We start from the raw sequence: 19433 nt of genomic DNA on the forward strand, positions 1-19433 counted from the left end.
GGCATGCTGAATTCTGATGGGATCCTTCCACTTGTTCAGATTACGAACCTAAGGGGGCATAAATTCAAATTAAGAAAAGACAGATGTAGAATAGATGTGCGGAAATTTGCCTTTAGCCAACGGGTGGTTAATTGCTGGAACAAACTTCCATCTGTCGTTGTGTAAGTTGATAGGTTAATTAAATTTAAGGAGGAACTGGTCAGGCATTTGGAGGGAATGGTGTGTTTTTTTTTTTTTTTTTTTTTTTTTGGCTGATGCTGCATCACATGCCACTACTACTACTAGATGATTTCTGCAAATTGTCATCACTGATGTTAATGATACAAAATATCCTGCGAGCTTTTTTTTGCTCTATATATTCTTTGTTTTTTATTTATTGCATAGAATGTCTTAGTACTGATGATGATGATGTCGTTTAAACCTCTGAATGAACTGAAATGGTTATTAAAGAATTTCCTAATAAAATCTGAGGCTTTTAAATTAAAAATATTCCAAAAAGAAATAAATTTCATTTTGGATCATGGTATCTAAGAACGGTTTTTGGTTTGGTTTTTTTTGGTTTTTTTTTTAGGAGCATTAGCAACTAAGGCCATATTGCTCCGAGAATATGCGGTGGTCATTCCCTGACCTTTCCGCATCCTCCGTATTTGGTGGTGACGGGCTCGAACCCCGGTCTAATCAAGAAGCGTGTGTGCTACGCACTGCTGCTCCTTCCCACCTGGCTGCGGAGGCGCCTGTATCTAAGAACCTCAACAGGTCTATTAATATAGAATAATCTACTTTTAAAAAAAAAAAAAAAATTTAATTCATCTTTTATATAGCACTTATTTTATATAGCAACTTATCTCAAAGTAAATTTTTCATGTTGATAAAATAGTATATCAAACTCAACATTGAATACTTTATGCTTATTACAGACTTAATCATGAAATATAAAATGTATTACATGATTAAAATAATCAAGAAATTAAAGGAATGCAAAATGGATAGAAATATTCAAATAAAAGAAAGTCTGAAAAATACCTCCCTAAAGTGGCAAAAAAAAAACAAAAAACCAATAAATTTGACCAGTCTAACCAACTGTCCTACAGCATTTGACTGTGATGGTCTATTATCTTATTATCTGAAAATAGCTGTACTTCAACCTGTGGTTGACCCAACAAGGTAAAATATCAGTTATTATTATTATTTAATTTTTAAAAATGTATTTTTTTTACGTATTTATAATAATAAAAATTGGCTTCATCTTTTTTTTTTTTTTTCACCATAAGTATTACTTTCGTTTTGGATATTTTATTTAATCTCTTGGTTACATTCATCATGTAATGAAATGGGTTTCACACTATTTTATTATTGTTTTAGAATATGTGTGTTTGTGCCTATGGTCTTAGGTTAATCATTATTATGACGGTGATGGTTTGCCTGCAAGTTTTATGTATATATATCTCCCCTATAAGAAAGATGTGAATGAGATTCCCCCCCCAACATCTCAGAAGTATATGTGTTCAAAGTGCTATATTTAAAGTGTTATTAGTTTACCTCATAACTTCTTATAAGGAGAAATCTGATAGATTTTAGGGTAGGAGATTAATATGTGATGCTTTCAGATCACCCAGTCTATCATTTGTCATGCTGTTGATCCAAAGAAATGATACAACTTTGCTAGTGTGTTTGGAGAATATCTTGCTAGAATAGTACGGTTTAAGGAATGACTTTTAACCAACTCAAGTACGGTTTAAGGAATGACTTTTAACCAACTCAAATCAGTTTACCACCATATCACAGGGATAACACAAGATGTTTTGACTTGGATGCAGAGTAAACTGTCATAATGAAGAGCATGAAACATGTTTTAATAATGGCTCTGCACATTTCCCAGTAGCCTCCTTTGTCTAGGATACAGAAAATCCAAAAGTCACTGGATTTAATGCTCTGATGATTAATTTTACCACAAATGTGAAACGTAACTTCATCACTGAAAATGAGCTTCACTGGAATACTTTTACTCATTCATGCCAATACTGAAAGTCAGGAAAGAGCATACCATTCTTCATCTACCAACTCAATGGCTTGTTCGTATGATCCTTTATACCCATTTTTCCATACCAGGTTAAGATAATAGAAGTCAGTTAATAGGCAACCCATTGTGTAAAATTAGAAAAATAATTTTTTACTGACATATATGCTATATATTCACATAGCTATAACCTATACTTATTTATAAGTAATTAGTGATGTATTAACTGTTTATTTTTTCCCTCCTGTTATCTTCTGTTAGGTGCAATGACCATCACTGTGCATAGCATTTTATCCACTAATGTTAACTCATTAGTGTTTGTTGATTAGTTGTTTTTAGTTGAATTGTTTTTGTTGACAGTTTTAACTTATTAGGTTGTTCACTTTTTATCTTGTAACTAAATCATATTTGTTAAAACAATGCAAAAAGTGAATATACAAAAAAAAAAAAAAAAAAAAACAACTGTAGTTTTCAGAACATTGGCCTAATGAAATTGTTGAGACATCTTTCCACATGTCGTCAATTGTATAAGTATCAAATGAGTGATCAATGATGATGTATTTGTGCATCAACCCAAAGCTGCTGACGTGATTTGTTCAATACATGTTATGGCAATGCTTGGATAGACTAAATTTTGCGCTACTTGAAACAATACCTTAACCGTAAAGTCTCATACTAGGCTCAATCATGAAGTTTTACAAAGTAGAAGCAAAACAATTTGAATTGAAAGACTACTGACAGTAACTGTTGAAGCACATCAACTGAGACTAGAATGAACAGATAAGGGAAAGTAAAACTTTTATTTTTATAAAATAAGTTCTTCAATGAGGTCAGCCATTTAAATAATTCACAGACTTGTTTCAAAGTATGCTCAACTTCCAGAAAGTTGGTAAGGTAAGAACTACTTATTTGAATTTGTTGACTGCATAAATTCTCTCATATAGAATGAAATCACAAATGAATTGCAGAACTGAGATTTTCAGACTGCCATTACTACTGTTGAAAGTATAGGTCTTTCTGATACAAAAATGCTGAATTTCAGCTGTCACTATGAGGGTGGTGAAATTCTAAAACATTCAATTCATTGAATAAATATTATGTAACAGTTTTATATGTGAGCTATACCTTAAAAATGGTTGTTTCACTTTTGATAGTATTCAGTTATATCAGCTTAATCATTTGAATGCACGTTTATGAAATTCATTTGATATTGACATAACAGCATTGTGTAGCTCATAGAATGCTTAGTACTGATGATGATGTCATTTAAACCTCTGAATGAAGTGAAGTCGTTATTAAGCTATTTTACCATTAGAGCATTCATAATGATAGTGATAAGGACAATGATCCCATTTGTAGAGGTTGTCTTAATAAAATAAAGAATTCACAGTATCCATGTCGGTTTCACTATACACTGAAAGGACAGAATTCACGGGTGACCTGGTTCCTGGACAACATGATGCTGTTACCCCACTCTCACTACTGAACGAACCCACCGCTTATCAGGTATATTGGTACACTGCATCACTGCATTCGTGTAGATGGTAATTCGATGTCAGTATGGATAAACATCGTTGAGTTAACTGACTTTGAAAGAGGAATGATAGTAGGTGCCTGATGCATGGGTCACTCTATCGTGGAGGTGGTACAGAAATTGCACCATCCCCGTTTGACAGTATCAAGAGTGTATCGGGAATACACCATTTCCAGAATAACATCTCATCATGGACAGCACTGTGGGCAGAGAAAGGTGGTGAATGAACGTGCCCGTTGATGTCTGTCTCACATTGTTTTAGCCAAGTGGAGAGTGATAGTGGCACAAATCACCACCAACTTCAACGAAGGAGGTGCCAGAAACATCTCCACCAAGACCATCAGGTGATCATTAGCCGCAATGGATTATGGAGCCGTCGCTCCACCAGGGTCCCATTGCTAACATCACGACACAGGACTATATCCCCTCAACTGGGAAAAAGAACATCGGCACTGGACCTTGGATGATTGTAGACAGGTCTCCTGGTCCGTTGAGTCCCATTTCCAGTTATTTCGAGTTGATGGGAGGGTGCGTATCTGGCAGAAACCGAATGAAGCTATGCACCCATCATGTCAACAAGGAACTGTTCAGGCAGATGGATTGTCCATAATGGTCTTGGGTGTGTTCAACTAGCACACTTTGGGATCTCTGGTACATCTAGACGCATCTCTGAATGGTCCAGATTATGTGTACATCTGCAAGACCTGCATGGTCTGCATCTGCATCCCTTCATGGTCATTGTGCATCCACAGGGCAATGGACTCTTCCAGCAGGACAATGCGCCTCCCCACTGAGCCATGTTGACTAGAACATGGTTTGAAGAGCATTCCGCAGATTTTGCCACCATGGAATGGCCTCCCTGTTCCACAGGGGCATATGAACCCTGTGGAGCATCTTTGGGATGTGTGGAAAGGTCTGTTCGAGCTTTGGATCCTCCACCCAGGAATGTGATGAAATTATGGACAGCGGTGCAGCAAGCATAGATGGAAATACCTGTGGAATGCTTTTGTGAACTAGTGGACTTAATGCCTTGTTGTGTGTATGCCCTTATCCGGGCGAAAGGTGGGCCTACCCATTACTAGGTAGGTATTCTGTGATTTCTGTCCATTCAGTGTACTAAATAATGTTATAGTCAAGTGTTGGCTGATGTGTATCAACCTTTTCATCAGAGTTCATTAGTTATTTAAAAAAATATTCTTTAACCCATTTCAATGACTATATTGCAAAAATGATTTTTCCATCCGAAAGTAAAATATAAGATCATTTTAATGTGATTAAAATTATCTTATATCTTGGTAACTAACAATTTTATAAAGCAAAATAATGATTTTAATAACAATTTAATATTTTTGAATTTGTGCTTTCTTCAGTAAACTACACAATTTGAATTTGTTGTTCCTCAACATTGCACCATTAACATGCTTTATGAGTCTGTAATTGTGATGGAGACAGTGCAGAAAAGAGTTTCTCTAACTCTAATTTAACCAATAATAATACTATAAACTCTCCCCACCCACACACACACACACACACACACACACAAACACACACACACACACACACACACACACTGTTGTTTAAAGTTTGGCTTGACCATGCAGGACTTCAAAGAATTAGTGGAAAAGTTGATGTCATTATCCTTAAATGGCTGACTGTGGTAAAAGGAATTGCTGTTAATATTTTTCGGATTTCTTCTATGGCAGTTAGTCCTCATAGCTAGCACAATGGTTACAAATACTGTTCGTCTACACTATGCACAGAAGGCCAGGTTTTAATCCCATCAAAGCAGGGAAATTTTTATAGACTTCTTTCACACTGGGTTTGTTGATCTCATGTGCAGGTTTATTTTCCCAGCAACTTGGATTTATTTTTATCCGGTAAACAAGTGAACTGACCATAGAATACATACAGTTTATGGACACAATACATAACACTTCATGGTCTTAGTTGCTTAAATGCAAATACTAACAACAGTTTAAGTTAAATATATATATTTCTTGACGAAATGTCAGATTTTGAAAAATCTGTTTAACCATGGGTGATGCATCTACATCATGGCTACTACCCAGGTAGCATGCATGCATCGTTTTATTATATCTCATATTGTGAACACCTTCATGAGTTGCCTAGGTATTGCACTACTTCGAATAAGTAATATTTCTCTGGTAAAGAAGACTACTGTTACTTATTCTCAGATGGGCACCACCACCCAGACGGCACCGTTTCAAAGCTGGTTGGCTTCATCATCGGTGGGTGGGCAGATACCCTGTTGCAATAGTGACAACCCAGTAATGAAGTTCACAATATGAGAGGTGCTTGATGGTGTGCATGGTTTAATCTAAATATATATATTTCTTGACGAAATGTCAGATTTTGAAAAATCTGTCTAAACATGGGTGATGCATCTCCATCACAGCTACTACCCAGGTAGTATGCATGTATCATTTTATTATACCTCATATTGTGATGAATACCTTCACGAGTTGCCTAGGTATTGCACTACTTCGAATAAGTAATGCTTCTCTGGTAGAGAAGACTACTGTTACTTATTGTCAGATGGGCACCACCACCCGGACGGCACCGTTTCAAAGCTGGTTGACTTATCATTGGTGGGTGGGCAGGTATCCTGTTGCAATAGTGACAACTTCGAAATGGTGCCGTCTGGGTGATGGTGCTCATCTGAGAATAAGTAACAGTAGTCTTCTCTACCAGAGAAGCATTACTTATTTGAAGTAGTGCAATACCTAGGCAACTCATTGTGAAGGTATTCACAATATTAGGTATAATTAAGTGATGTCTGCATACTATCTGGATAGTAGCCATGATGGAGATGCATCACCCATGCTTAAACAGATTTTTCAACAGTTAAGTTGTTACTGATTGCTGGCTTCAATTGGAGTCAAATTTAGGCCTCTTACAAACAACTCTTGTAACATTAATTGCGTAAACTGAGTTTTTCCTGTAAGGATTTGTTAATAAAAATTATTTGCTTTCATTACCTGCATGACACATTCACTTCTGGTCTCTGTGAAATTAATAAAGATTTCAAGTGCTAACTTAGTTTGATTCCAGGCCACTTTAGATGGTGCATTGCTATCATCTTTGGAATATTCTGCAGTTGTCTAACTTATGAGCATGTAAAAACATATAAATAATATTTTTATCTGTAGGATTCCCTACTGTGAGTGCATCAGTACTGTATTCTGATGAGTTTTTCTTGGTGCAGTATAACTGCAGTCCTTTTTGCACCAGTAAAATCACAACCAACATCTGATGAGTAGTTTGCATTGTCCTCAGTGTTACTTATTGGCACCCTTTAATAGATTTTAAAAGCTTTTGTGGTAACAATCTTTAAATCCTTCCTCATCATTTGAGTCCAAAGTTTTCCTGATACAGTCAGTCCTCGTATATCACAATTGTTGTGTTCCTAGAAACAATCGTGCAATGCAAAATCATGCAATATAAACAACAGGCCCTATGGGGAAAAATAGGGTTAGGTGCCGACCACCCAAGATTGAACACACATTTGTAACCAAACACAATAAATAATCGTAATAAAATACTTACGTATTTTATTACGACTATTACGTAATAAAATATTGCTAATGCTTTTGCTTCTATCGTAAGCAAACTTGTTTTTTGTTTGATTTTCTATCCAAACAGATGACAGCTGTTCCATCTCTTCCAATTCTTTGTGTATTTTAATCTAATGGATTTTAATTACACTTTGAGTTGTTCCTGCTATGAAAGTTTTTATTTTCTCTGCATTCTTTGTGATTCTCAGCGTTGCCTCATTTAGGCCTGTAGCACGTGCAATATCACATGGTCTTTCATTTTGCTCAAAGTGTTTCACAATTTCATATTTTTTTCTCTATCGATAGAGGCGGACTGGCCATAAGCTTTATCAGGGAAACCCCGGTGGGCCGGGGGCCGGTGTGATTTTGGCCATAAATGCCAGTGTGAGGCCACTACAAATTTTCCCAGGTAAGAATTTTTGATCCAGTCCGCCTCTGTTTATCGATATTGCTTTTCTTTTTCTCTCTGAATCTGTAGTGTCTTCACCAGAATGCTTCCTTTTCACACTTTCTAAGTATTTTACTCATTTTTAAGGAATAAAGCACAATTAAACAACACAATTAAACACAATTAAACTACTGAATAAACAACACCGTAAAGGCAGAGACAACTGTATTAACTCTCACTAGCTCGCATTTTACTAAAGCACATTTCTGGGGGTTACTACCATAAAACAATAAAAACAATTTCCAGTTGCATTCCTGCTAGTGAAATCTGTTATAAACTGGCAGTAAACTCTATCTAATTGCATTTGCGATAATACCGATAGCTGGAATTTTACGATATTATGGTGAAATGTGTTTCCCCTTCACTGATAAAAAACATAAATACATTTTCAGAATCTTCTCTTCATTCCTATCGTGTTGCGTTCGGTTGGGATGATTCCGCGTCCGACTGCCATTTCTTGTAAACGCAAAGGCGAATCGTGCATAAGCGAATTTGGTTCGTGTTATATACGATATTGTTCCCCTATTTATAAATCGTGTATGATCGAATTCGTGTAATGTAAACAAGTGTTATACGAGGACTGACTGTATGTGGTTTTTTTTTTTTTTTTTACCAGTATGGAGATTTTTACAGACTCCTATGCACAGGCCACATAATACTGAGAACAGTTCAGTATTAAAATTGTTAGGAAACACATAACAATGTAATTCTCACCTGATCCTTTAAAAGAGAGTATGCACAATTGAACTAGAATTATCAGATAATTGGAAGTTTTGGATACAGAAATTTTTTTTCTCTAAATAGAAATTTATGGTACACTATGGCCATAGATGTCAATGTGCCAAAAAAATCTCCAAACAAACAAACAGTAGAAATTTGTATCTTCTCATGGCAAGACATTTTTGAAGAATTTTCTATACAAGATACTGTTGTTGACTTTTTCAATGTGTTGAACACGTGCAATAGTTTTGTTGATGATATTTGCATATATGAGGGGGATTCAAAAAAGATTTGTATTCACCCAGAAGTAGTTGATATAAAGGTGAATTTTTTTTGTTTGATACCTTGATCGCTATAGCAGCCACATAAATTTTGGTATTGATCTGACAATTTTTTTTTTCTTTTTTTTTTTTCTTTGCAGTGCTGAATGAAGTAGTGTCATGATGGATGAAGTGGAATACAGATTAGTGATTTGGTTCCTCTTTCTGCAAGGGAAAACACCTAAAACAATCCACAAAGAAATGGCCACTGTTTATGGAGAAGACTGCCCAGGTTACGATGTTGTCGCACATTGGTATAACCAAATCAAACGTGGGAGAACCTCAGTGGATGATGAAGAAATCCCACCCAACAACTGCTGTAACAGAAGAGTGTTGCAAAAATTAAGGCATTAATTCTGGAAGATTGCCATATTAGCATCAAAGAGTTAGCTGCAGAGCTCCAAACTAGTGTCTCTGGAGACATCCATCAACAGCCACATGAGTAAAGTGCCTGCTAGATGGGTTCCCAGATTTTTGATTTCTTACCAGAAGAAGGAAAGGGCACAATATGCACATGAAATGTTGTTAATGTTCCAGGGAAAACTGAAATATTGCTGCTTCCTGCTTATTCCCCTTGCACTGACCTTGCATCCTTGAATTTCTTCCTCTTTCCTGCCCTGAAGTCCTTTCTTTGTGGAAAACACTTTGCTATTGTTGATGATGAGGTGATTTCTGCTGCCATGGTTTAAAGGACAATCAGAGGACTTCTACAAAATTGACCTGCAGAAGTGTATTGAGAAGTGGCAAAAATGTGTCATTTTATCTAATGACTCTGTTGAAAGAGTGTAATACATGGTATTTGTTTCAGCCTTCTATCACAACTGCTTCTGGCCGGGGTTGGAGCCTATGACCACCAAATATGGAGGATGTGGAAAGGTCAGGGAATGACACTGCATATCCCTAGAGCAATATGGCATTAGTTGCTAATGCTCCTAAAAACCAAACAACTGCTTCTGGGTGAATACAAATATTTTTTTTTTTTTTTTGAAATCCACCTACCTTTGTATACCCTGTTTGTGTGAATTTATGTGTAAATGTGGGGGAGGAATGGCAAAAGATTTCAGTTTTTCTTTGAAAGTTATTATTGTGAATATATTTTAAGTTAAGTAAACAGAATTGTTTATTTAATTTATAGTAACTCTCCTTATCAGTTCTTTTATTTGCTTGCCAGCCATATAAGATATCCCAAGAATTTCAGTAGATTAGAAACTAAAAATTAATGCTCATGAATAATATATATGGGTAGATAATGTAAATTTCAGATATGAAAAACTGCTTTAAAATTTAGAAATGGTTACAGAATTTCTTTAATGCAACAATTATTCTTAACTTGGTCACATCTACTAAAATTTTCTACTTGAAGATGTATATTATTTTTACATTACTTATTCAGGCTGATTAGTAACTTAGCCATTTACAGTTATTGATTGATTTTTTACATTTGTATTTGATATATGTAGGAATTTATAGTTAGTAGTCCTTTCTGCAGTAACTTTTTTTTTTTTTTGAAAAATTTATATATAGACTTTGATTTAATTGAATTTTCTTATATTAAATAGACTTTATAGCCTGTTGTTCTCTGATATGTATCTTAATATATATTGACAAGAGTATCGTAAGTTTTGTTGGTAATAAGAATTTTGTCTTATATAGTACATTTCAGTATTGATTCATGAAAAAGATTTTGTATTCTTGCATGAATTTTAAAAATCCCAAGTATGAATTATCCCTCTGTAGATAAAGTAAAAAGTTTCTGTTTTTGTTTATTGACTGATATAGTTCTTAACCCAGAGGTGGTGGTACAGGGTATTACAGGCCTACCTGGAAAAAAAAATCTGTTGTGTTTTAATCTTATTTTGGGAGTGATGTGTTGTGTTTATTCAGTTATTAAGTGAACTTGGCAATGTAGTGAATTTATTCAAATAGAATTTAAAAAAAAAATTCAAAATACTACATGCATATGCATTATTTTGAATTTTTGCACATTTAATGGTTTTATGAACTTGAAAATTGATGTGACTAATAGTGTTTTGTTTATAGTATTTTATTTTTATATCTCATAAAATTTAATAAAAGTTTTTCATTGAACACAAATGTAAAAAACACATTTTTCAATTAAAAATTTTAATTTAAAAGTAATTACTTTTATGAAGTATTTAAATTCATTAGGAAAAGGTTATACTGCAAGCAGAATTTTTAAAAAATCTAAAACTTTTTTATTTTTATTTTTGGAAATAAAAAAAGAAATAGGTGGGCCTGTCAGGCCCTGCACCATGTTTGTTATGATTAACCTAAAATACATGACTGAAATATTATGTTGAAAAGGGAATCTTTCATTAAAATACTTATCTGTAATATAAACTGTGTGCACACATTTGTTTGCATACATTACATTGCTTTTTCAGAAATGATAGCTACAAATAATTTATTAAGATTCCAAAGTAATATTTAAGTAATTATATGGTATTCAGCATAAGCAAATCAGATAAATAAAAGGATGCTTTGCACCTGATACCAGCACCTTAAAACATTTAATATATTTATATGTAATATGTTCCAATGTAGGTATTTTCTCGCAATTTGAATCACCGTTGGTTTTGCCTTGCACATTTATTTACTGACCAAAAGTTTGATGGTGGAATTCTTGGACTTGCTTATGTTGGTTCGCCACGACGAAATTCCGTTGGTGGAATTTGTAGTCCAGGTATTTTATAGTTTTACATTTTTTCCATCTTTAACCCATTGTCATCTACCTATTTTCTGCATTCCTATTCTTTTTCTTTGCATGAATGCTGTGCAATAACTTTCTTGCATGCTGAGATTATATTAACAATTAATTTGGAACCTTAGTGCATGAAAGAACTGTCCACCTTATGAACATAATTAGAATAATAAAATTCTGATATAATAAATGCTGATTTTATAGGCAAAGCCCCACACACTGCATTTTACACATTTGAAATGTTGCACATATCCTTCACACAGTTCCTTCACATTGTTCCTTCATACAGCCTAGATGAGCTGGGATATGTTGTACATATCCCAGCTCATCTAGGCTGTGTGAAGGAACTTAGCACTAAGGGTAAAGCCAAAAAATACCTCCCTAAAATTGTGATGTGCACCAAAAATCTTCTGCAAATGAGGTGTCTACATGGCATTGAGGACTGATCATGTGGGTTACATCTTTCCTAGCCCAGTATGTGATGTCCTTGTGATGTGAATCTTGGTGCTAATGATGGTGGATATTGTGCTATATTGTGTTCTAGTAAACTCAGTAACCATTCTGCATGACTATTCACAATTGAGAATTTAAATGTGATTTGTGTGCATCTTTTGTTTGTGTCTTCAGTTCCTGTAACTCTACCATTTATCTTTGTTGCTATGTAGCATATGATGTCCGATTTTAAAAAAAAAAAAAAAAAAAGTTCTAAGAGACTGTTTTTCTTAAAAAAAATTAGGATATATACTCATTATTAATATAAGTATTGACAACATAATGCAAGGAAACAGTTTAATACAGTACCAGCCAAAAAAAAAAAAAAAAATACCCACCTTATCTGCCCATTCCTTCTAATAAGTTGTTCAAACCTTTGAATTTATTCAGACTGTCAATTTCCCCAATGCTAGGTGGAAGTTTATTCCAGTTTTTGTAAGTGGTCCCTTCAAAGTTATTTTCCTTTGATATTCAAGTGGCCTAATTCCACTTCTGCAAGAATTGCTAAAGTCTTAAACTGTAAGACAGTTGAGTTTCACTGTCACATTCTACTGTATGATCAGAATGTCATGAAAGCTTTGCATTCTCAGCTTAATTGTAATTTTGTGGAAGAATAAAAAAATCACATGGACAAGTTCAGGTGAATTGGAGAGTGGGAAACTCCAGGAAAGTTTTCGTTCCCCACAAAAAAAAAAAGAAGTTTTAAATGGAAAGTGCAGTGTGTATGTAAGAGCATTTTGGTTGTAGAGAAACCATTCACCATTTTCAAACAGCTAGTGGTATTTTTTCCTAACGTTTTCCCACAGTCAACTAAGAATCCCTTTATAATAGGCTTAGTTTACTGTCTGATGATTCTGAACAAATTCATAATGAACAATATCCTGAATGTTGAGAAAAATACAAACAACATTGATTTCACATTTGACCAAATGTATTTTTTTTTTTTTTTTTTTTTTTTTTTTGACAGGCATGGTTGATGACTTCTACTAGAATTTATGTATTTTTTATTTTATTTATTATTTTTTGCTCATCCATTGGTAACAGAGTAATTGAGGATGTTATGAGCTATTTTTTCCCTTCTCTTTAGCTCCTTGTGCAGTCCTTGAATAAAATCTTTTGGTCATTGTTCGACAGTTTTAGAACAAATTTGCTGACATTCAGCAGTTACCAAGGTTTTCAGTCAAAATTGCACAATCCAAAGGAGATTTTCTCAGTTTTCCTCAGTAATTTTTTAGTGGTTAATCACTAATAAGAAAAAATTTTTCCACCCTCTTCAGCAACCATTTCACCACTGTTTGAAATTAAAGTAAACCTGAACTTTGGTCATCTTCAGTCCCTTCTTAGCCATTTTGGAAACATTTCATCTACTGATAAGAAGACCCTTGTCTAAACAAATATCACCAAATACTGTGTTCTTCATATAAAACTTGTGTACACACACACACACACACACACCTTTTTCCACTTTTGTATCCAGTATGATTGTGATAGAGGCTTAAAATACATCTGAACTTTAATATTTGCTGCCACCTGTATTTAAGAGAGTGCATTCAATGTGCTCTGATTTTCAGAATGTTGAAAAATAACAACATTCCAAAATCCTCAAAATTCCATAAATAATGGTTAAAAAGTAAAAGTCTAGAATTCATAGCTAAAAGCAACCCTTACTTTTGGGCTTAGCTGTAAATCAGAACAAAACTCAAAATTTTATTGAAAGTTTATGTTATGTGTATGAAGCTGTAAACAAAAGTGAATTGTTGAGACTAATAGCCCAGAGTTCGATCACTGTGCTGGTAGAATTGAGCAGTTCATTTCATGTGCCTTTACTTTTACATCACTGATATATTGACTGCTTAAGAATGACCACCTACACGCATTACAGCACATTGGTTTATGATTGAATGTTTATATTCAGCGAACGTGTTAACATATTCTGCTCATTACTGTTTTGATGGAGCAAGGGAGCAGGTGGAACTGGTGTTGTTGTTATTTGGTTTTAAGAGCATTAGCAACTAAGGCCATATTGCTCCAGGGATATGCGGTGGTCATTCCCTGACCTTTCTGCATCCTCCATATTTGGTGGTCATGGGCTGGAACCCCGGTCTAATCAAGAAGCGTGTGCTATGCGCTGCTGCTCCTGCCCACCTGGCTACGGAGGCACCTGAAACCAGTGATGTGATGACTCTTCACTTATGCTTATTCATCATTTATGTACTGCATCTTTTGTAATAAATAAAACCTTAGAACTTTTCAGTCAGATCTCATATGCATCTTTCAATCCCATTTTTCCTTTTCTCCTTCTACCCTACTGCTCTGGAGACAGTAGATAGTAGGTAAAAAGAAAACTTTTTAATGTGGCCTGTGTAAACTTCAAGGATATTTTAATTGCCTACATATTGATCATATATATATATATATATTTAAATAATGGCTTAAAAGTTTAACATAAAATAAGATTATTTTATGTTAAACTTTTTATGTTAAACATAAAATAAGATTTTATATATATATATATATATATATATAAATAAGGATTGCAGGAGTCAAAATCAAAATTTGTGTGTGTTACCTGTGTTTGATTTCAATCCCAGAGAGTCTTTTTGCTCTCACTGAAGATCGAGCACAGAGCACTTGTTGCTAAGGCATTCGACATAGAGACATACTGTTATATGTGGTTATGTCAAATTTGCTAATATCTTTTTAAACTGTATAGCATCACATGCATAGGAGAACCTACTATACATTTGAAAATTTCACACACCACCAGGACAGCTGTTTTAATTTTGGGATTAAAAAAAAACTCCAAATATCAAAAAAGGCCTTGATAGATGGTAGACAAAAAAGCAAAAGAAGAGGCCAAACTCTGTCGCTTTCACAAACCGAACATGTTTCAGAGTTGATTAGCTTTTCGTCAGCGGGTGGTCTCTTTTAGCAAACATATCTTGAATTGTGAATAATCTATTTTGTCTAAGTGAACAGCCACATGGGTGTACAGAAGTAAAAGTTTCATTTAAAAGCATAACAACTGCTGTGTATACCTTTAACCTCTATTGGACTGCATTTGCTTACACAGTTCAGTAGTCTAGGATTGCATAGTATTTCAAGGTCAAAATCAAAATTTGTAGGCTTTTTTGCATTCATTACAGAATTATGGATAATGGTGTTTGTCTCTAAGTTGGACCAAACCTTAGTGCAAAATACTTGACTCTGTCTTCAGTGCACTCAGTCTTGAGTGCAGAAAGTCTTTTCAAGATTGAAATCAAATGTAGGTTAATACATACAAATTTTGATTTTATTTCAACTACTGCATTGAAATACCCATTCAATCCTATAGTATTGTGCTGCATAGGACAAACATGACCTAGTTTTAGGGGTTAAAAGCAAACATAAGTTCGTATACTTTTAAATTTGTATGCCAATTTGCTATTCACTTTTTTAGACAAAATGCATTATTCACAGTTCAGCACCGGTTCGCTAATGGAGAGCCGACCGGGCTAGCCGGGTGGGTAAAGTGCCTGCCTGGCAACCCAAAGGTCGCGGGTTCGAATTCCGCCTCGGGCTTGGATCAAAGTACTGCAAAAACCTTGGGAGGTGCATTATGGCCGCAGAAGCCAATGCGCCAACAACTACCAAAAAAAAAAAAAAAAAGCTAATGGAGACTACACTTAGGCAGAATTGATAATAGTATTTGTGTATAAGTTGAACATAAGCCCAAGCCTTAACACCGTGTACTTGGTGCTTGGTTTTCAGTGAGAGCAAAAAGTCTATTCAGAATCAAAATCGAATGCAAGTAATGTGTACTGAATTTTTTGATTTTGCAATTATTAAAACGGTTTTAACCAGTTTTAAAACTTTTCTGAACCCACTAAAAATTTCTTCACAGTCCCCTAGAAAAACATTACCTTAGAACATTCCAAGCCAAAATAATGCCAAACTCTTATATGTTTTGTAATTCATTAATGTGCCTAATATGAATAATATAATCTTCTGCTTATTTTCTAAATTACTTTCTGCCTTTAGCTAACATTAAAAAAAAAAAAAAAAAAAAAAAAAAAAGTATTCTCTTTTGTTAGCAAATCTTAAGATAGCTCTTTGCTTACTTTTCAGGTATTTTCTTTCCTTTATTTATCTTCATTTTTGTCTTTTGTTCCTTCATGTGCATGTATCATACCATTTTATAGTTGGTTTGGTTTCTGTATTTTGCATGATTTTTTTTTTCCTGGTTTTGGAAGGATAAGGCTGTTTACTTCTTTAAATTTCTGAAAAATTTCTCTTTTTTTTTTTTTTTTTCATTCCTCTGATCTCTTTAAAATATTTTATTCTTGATTTTATTTTATTTTATTTTCAATTTATCATTTTTGTTGCAGTAGTTTCATTTTAAAAGTCAATGCATGAATTGTGAACAAAAACACAATTTATAAAATTGTGTTTTGTGTATGTGGGTAAAAAACTTATGTATACCAAATATTTAATATAGCATATGACCTATGAAGAAAATAGTGAATTGATTACTGTCTTTTCTTTCTGTGTATGTGGCATCTGGTAGAATTTTAGCTACCATGAGTAACCATGATCTTGATTCAAATTGATTCTAAATCCTTAATTATGAGTCACCTCAAGAAGCACCACTTTTAAATAAGTAACATGACATAGAACTACTTCATTAACATAAGTTGTCAGAGATTCGCTAATCAAGGCAAGTTACTCTCTGATGAAAGAGAAGGAAGTCTCAAAACGATGATATAGAAGAGTGTCGTATTTTAAATATAACATAATGGCCTCTCAGTGATGTTATTTGTGTAATAGTAGTGTTTCTTTAGAGGAACTGTGGTTAAGGGAATTTTTGCCGTCTGGAATATAGCGTTTACTCATGGCATTCGAAGTCATGTTTGCCAAAAAGTACATTGAGGGGCAAGCTAGTTCTCAATTATTTATTTAACTTTATATGTAATCATGAATATATTTAATTAAATTTGATTTTAAAATGTATGCTTTTTACAAAGTACCATTTGTAGTTCTGATAAAAACATTTGTTATAAAAGTATATACAAGTAAAGCTAATGTTTAACAAAAGGAAAAAGTTCAGCATTTAGTACATGGTCTCTTAACCTATGGGTCATGACCCAAAATTGGGTTGGTTGGCATATTGAGTCTGTCGTGAAATATTTCAACAATAACAATATTTTTACCTAATAACATACAAATGCACAAAAATCATTTTAAAAACCTTTCGAGCCACTGCATGTCAAAAGTAACAGCTTCTCGGTATTCAGAATTCACTGAAACTTATCATAAACATGAGCCAGTTATAAACTGGTTTGTGTTTGTCTAGAACCAAGCGGCAAAGAACGCTGCTCAGTCGATGCATTACCATACTGTGGTGCACAGAGATGAAATAATTTCTTGTGGGATTACGTTGACGTTCTTTTATATAAGTGTTAGCATTATTTTTGTATACATATAGATTCTTAAAATTTAACCTACCCATAATGCCAAAATGTTGAATACAAAGAAGCATTTTTAGAGCTAGGTTTCACCTGCATTAATGATCGCAGAGTAGACAAACCACAGTGTGTACTATGTTGTGAAGTATTAAGTAATGAATCATTGAAGCCAAATAAACTTAAAAGACATTTTGAAACGAAAGACAAAACATTTACCTTTACTGGTAAAGATCACCGTTTTTTTGAAAGAAAAGAACAGATCAAAAGATGCCATTTGGATGCTCCAAACAACAGTATTGTATATTCTGCTCAACAAGCTACATTGGCTTCCCATCATATTGCTTGGCAGATTGCAAAGCAGAAGAAGTCTCATACCATTGGGGAAAATTTTATAAAACCAGCTGCTATTGATATGGTGCATATTACCTGCGGAGATGAAATTGTGAAAAAAGTGCAACAGATTCCCCTGTCAAATGATACAATTCGTGTGTGCATCATAGACATGTCGAAAGATATTAAACAACTAATTGCAGTTATAAAAATTGGTCATATATTTAGTATTCCACTTGATGAATCGACTGATATGAGCAACGACGCTCAACTCATGGTTTATGTATGATACCCAGGTGTAAAAGATATGGAAGATGACATCTTATTTTGCAGACCAATGACCACTACAACAACAGGAGAAGATATTTTTTAAATGGTAGATTCTTTTTTCAAGGAAGAGCGATTGAATTGGAATTAATGTTTCAGTGCTAGGGAAATGCTAGGGGCTCGGCAAGGCTTTTGTGCAAGAGTAAAAGAAGTTAATCTGCAGGTTAAAACCTTTCACTGCGTCCTACATAGACAAAATCTTGCTTCAAGAAATTTGTCACCTGAGTTGTGCACTATGTTAAATGAGATAATTCAGGTGGTCAATTTTATTAAATCAAGGGCTCTCAATTGTCGAATTTTTAACCAGATGTGTTCAGATTTTGGCGCTAAATTCGAACACTTGCTATATTGCTAGTCAGATGGCTGTCTCGCGGAAAAGTGCTTCAGTGAGTTTTATCATTACGCAATGAGATTGAAATTTTTTTGACTGAGAAAAATCACCCTCTGGTATCAAGATTCTCCGATTCAAAGTGGATTCTTCAAGCAGCTTATCTTTGAGATATTTTTTACAAAATTAACAACTTAAATACATCTACACAAGGGTGCAATCACACTCTTATTGAATTAGCTAAAAAGATAACGTGCTTCAAAGGTAAGCTAAAATTATTGAAGAAAAAAGTGGAAGAAAAGAAACTTGCCTCTTTCCTGACCCTTAATCAACTTATTGAAGATAAAAACATTAATTTCACTGATGCTGACATATAAGAAATTATCGTCAGACATTTAGAAAACCTAATAGTAGAATTTGATTGGTATATTCCTGAAAGTACAGATGGTATGGATGCCATTTAATTTTGAAGTAAATGACTTGCATAAAGATTTTGTCAATATTAATAACCTACAAGAGCAACTCATTGAAATACAAAGTGATGAGGCACTTCACTACACTTTTAACAAAAGCACTGAGTCTTTGTGTGCATTTTGGTTGAAATTAAAAAGCAAAAAGCCAACATTAGTAAATGAAGCACTGAAAGTACTACTGCCCTTTGCAACAACATACATGTGTGAGTCTGAGTTTTCAACTCTAACTATAACAAAAACCAAATTGCGAAACAGACTGCAGCCTGAAGATGACCTAAGGTGCAGCCTGTGTGATATAACACCAAGATTTGATGAGTTTTCAAACTTATTCAAAGCCAAGGTTCACATTAATAAGGTTTAATATTGTTACCAATATAAGTAATGTATTTTGTATTATTAAAATATAAAATTTATTTAATTGTTATCTGTATGTGTTATTTTATTAATCTTTGCTTGGGTTGCAAAACCAAAACTATTACCATAATCTGAGTCACAGCTCAAAAAGGTTAAGAAACACTGATTTAGTGTTTATATATTGATTGAAATATGTTTATTATACTTATTTTGTTAAAATTGAGGGTACATCATTACCACATGAATGCAGTTAATCAAGTAGTAAAGCAATTTTTTTTTATTCTTCACAGTAATGAGACGTGCATATTAATGTACTTTTTGCTGCATATTTCTGAATACCCATATCTGG

At 34.0% G+C, this 19433-nt stretch overlaps 1 protein-coding gene across 1 annotated transcript in view; it reads left to right on the forward strand.

Annotated features, from left to right (window-relative positions):
- Tace (ADAM 17-like protease Tace) overlaps nucleotides 1-19433 on the forward strand; it is a 204686-nt gene that overhangs the window by 54310 nt on the left and 130943 nt on the right. The window contains exon 7 of the mRNA XM_090385593.1: nucleotides 11180-11318. Within this exon, the coding sequence (XP_090241719.1) occupies nucleotides 11180-11318 (139 nt within the window). The remainder of the gene's footprint in view (nucleotides 1-11179; nucleotides 11319-19433) is intronic.

The sequence above is a fragment of the Mastigoproctus giganteus genome, chromosome 12, assembly GCF_048544385.1.
Source record: "Mastigoproctus giganteus isolate SK-2022 chromosome 12, ASM4854438v1, whole genome shotgun sequence".
NCBI classification, from domain to species: domain Eukaryota; kingdom Metazoa; phylum Arthropoda; class Arachnida; order Uropygi; family Thelyphonidae; genus Mastigoproctus; species Mastigoproctus giganteus.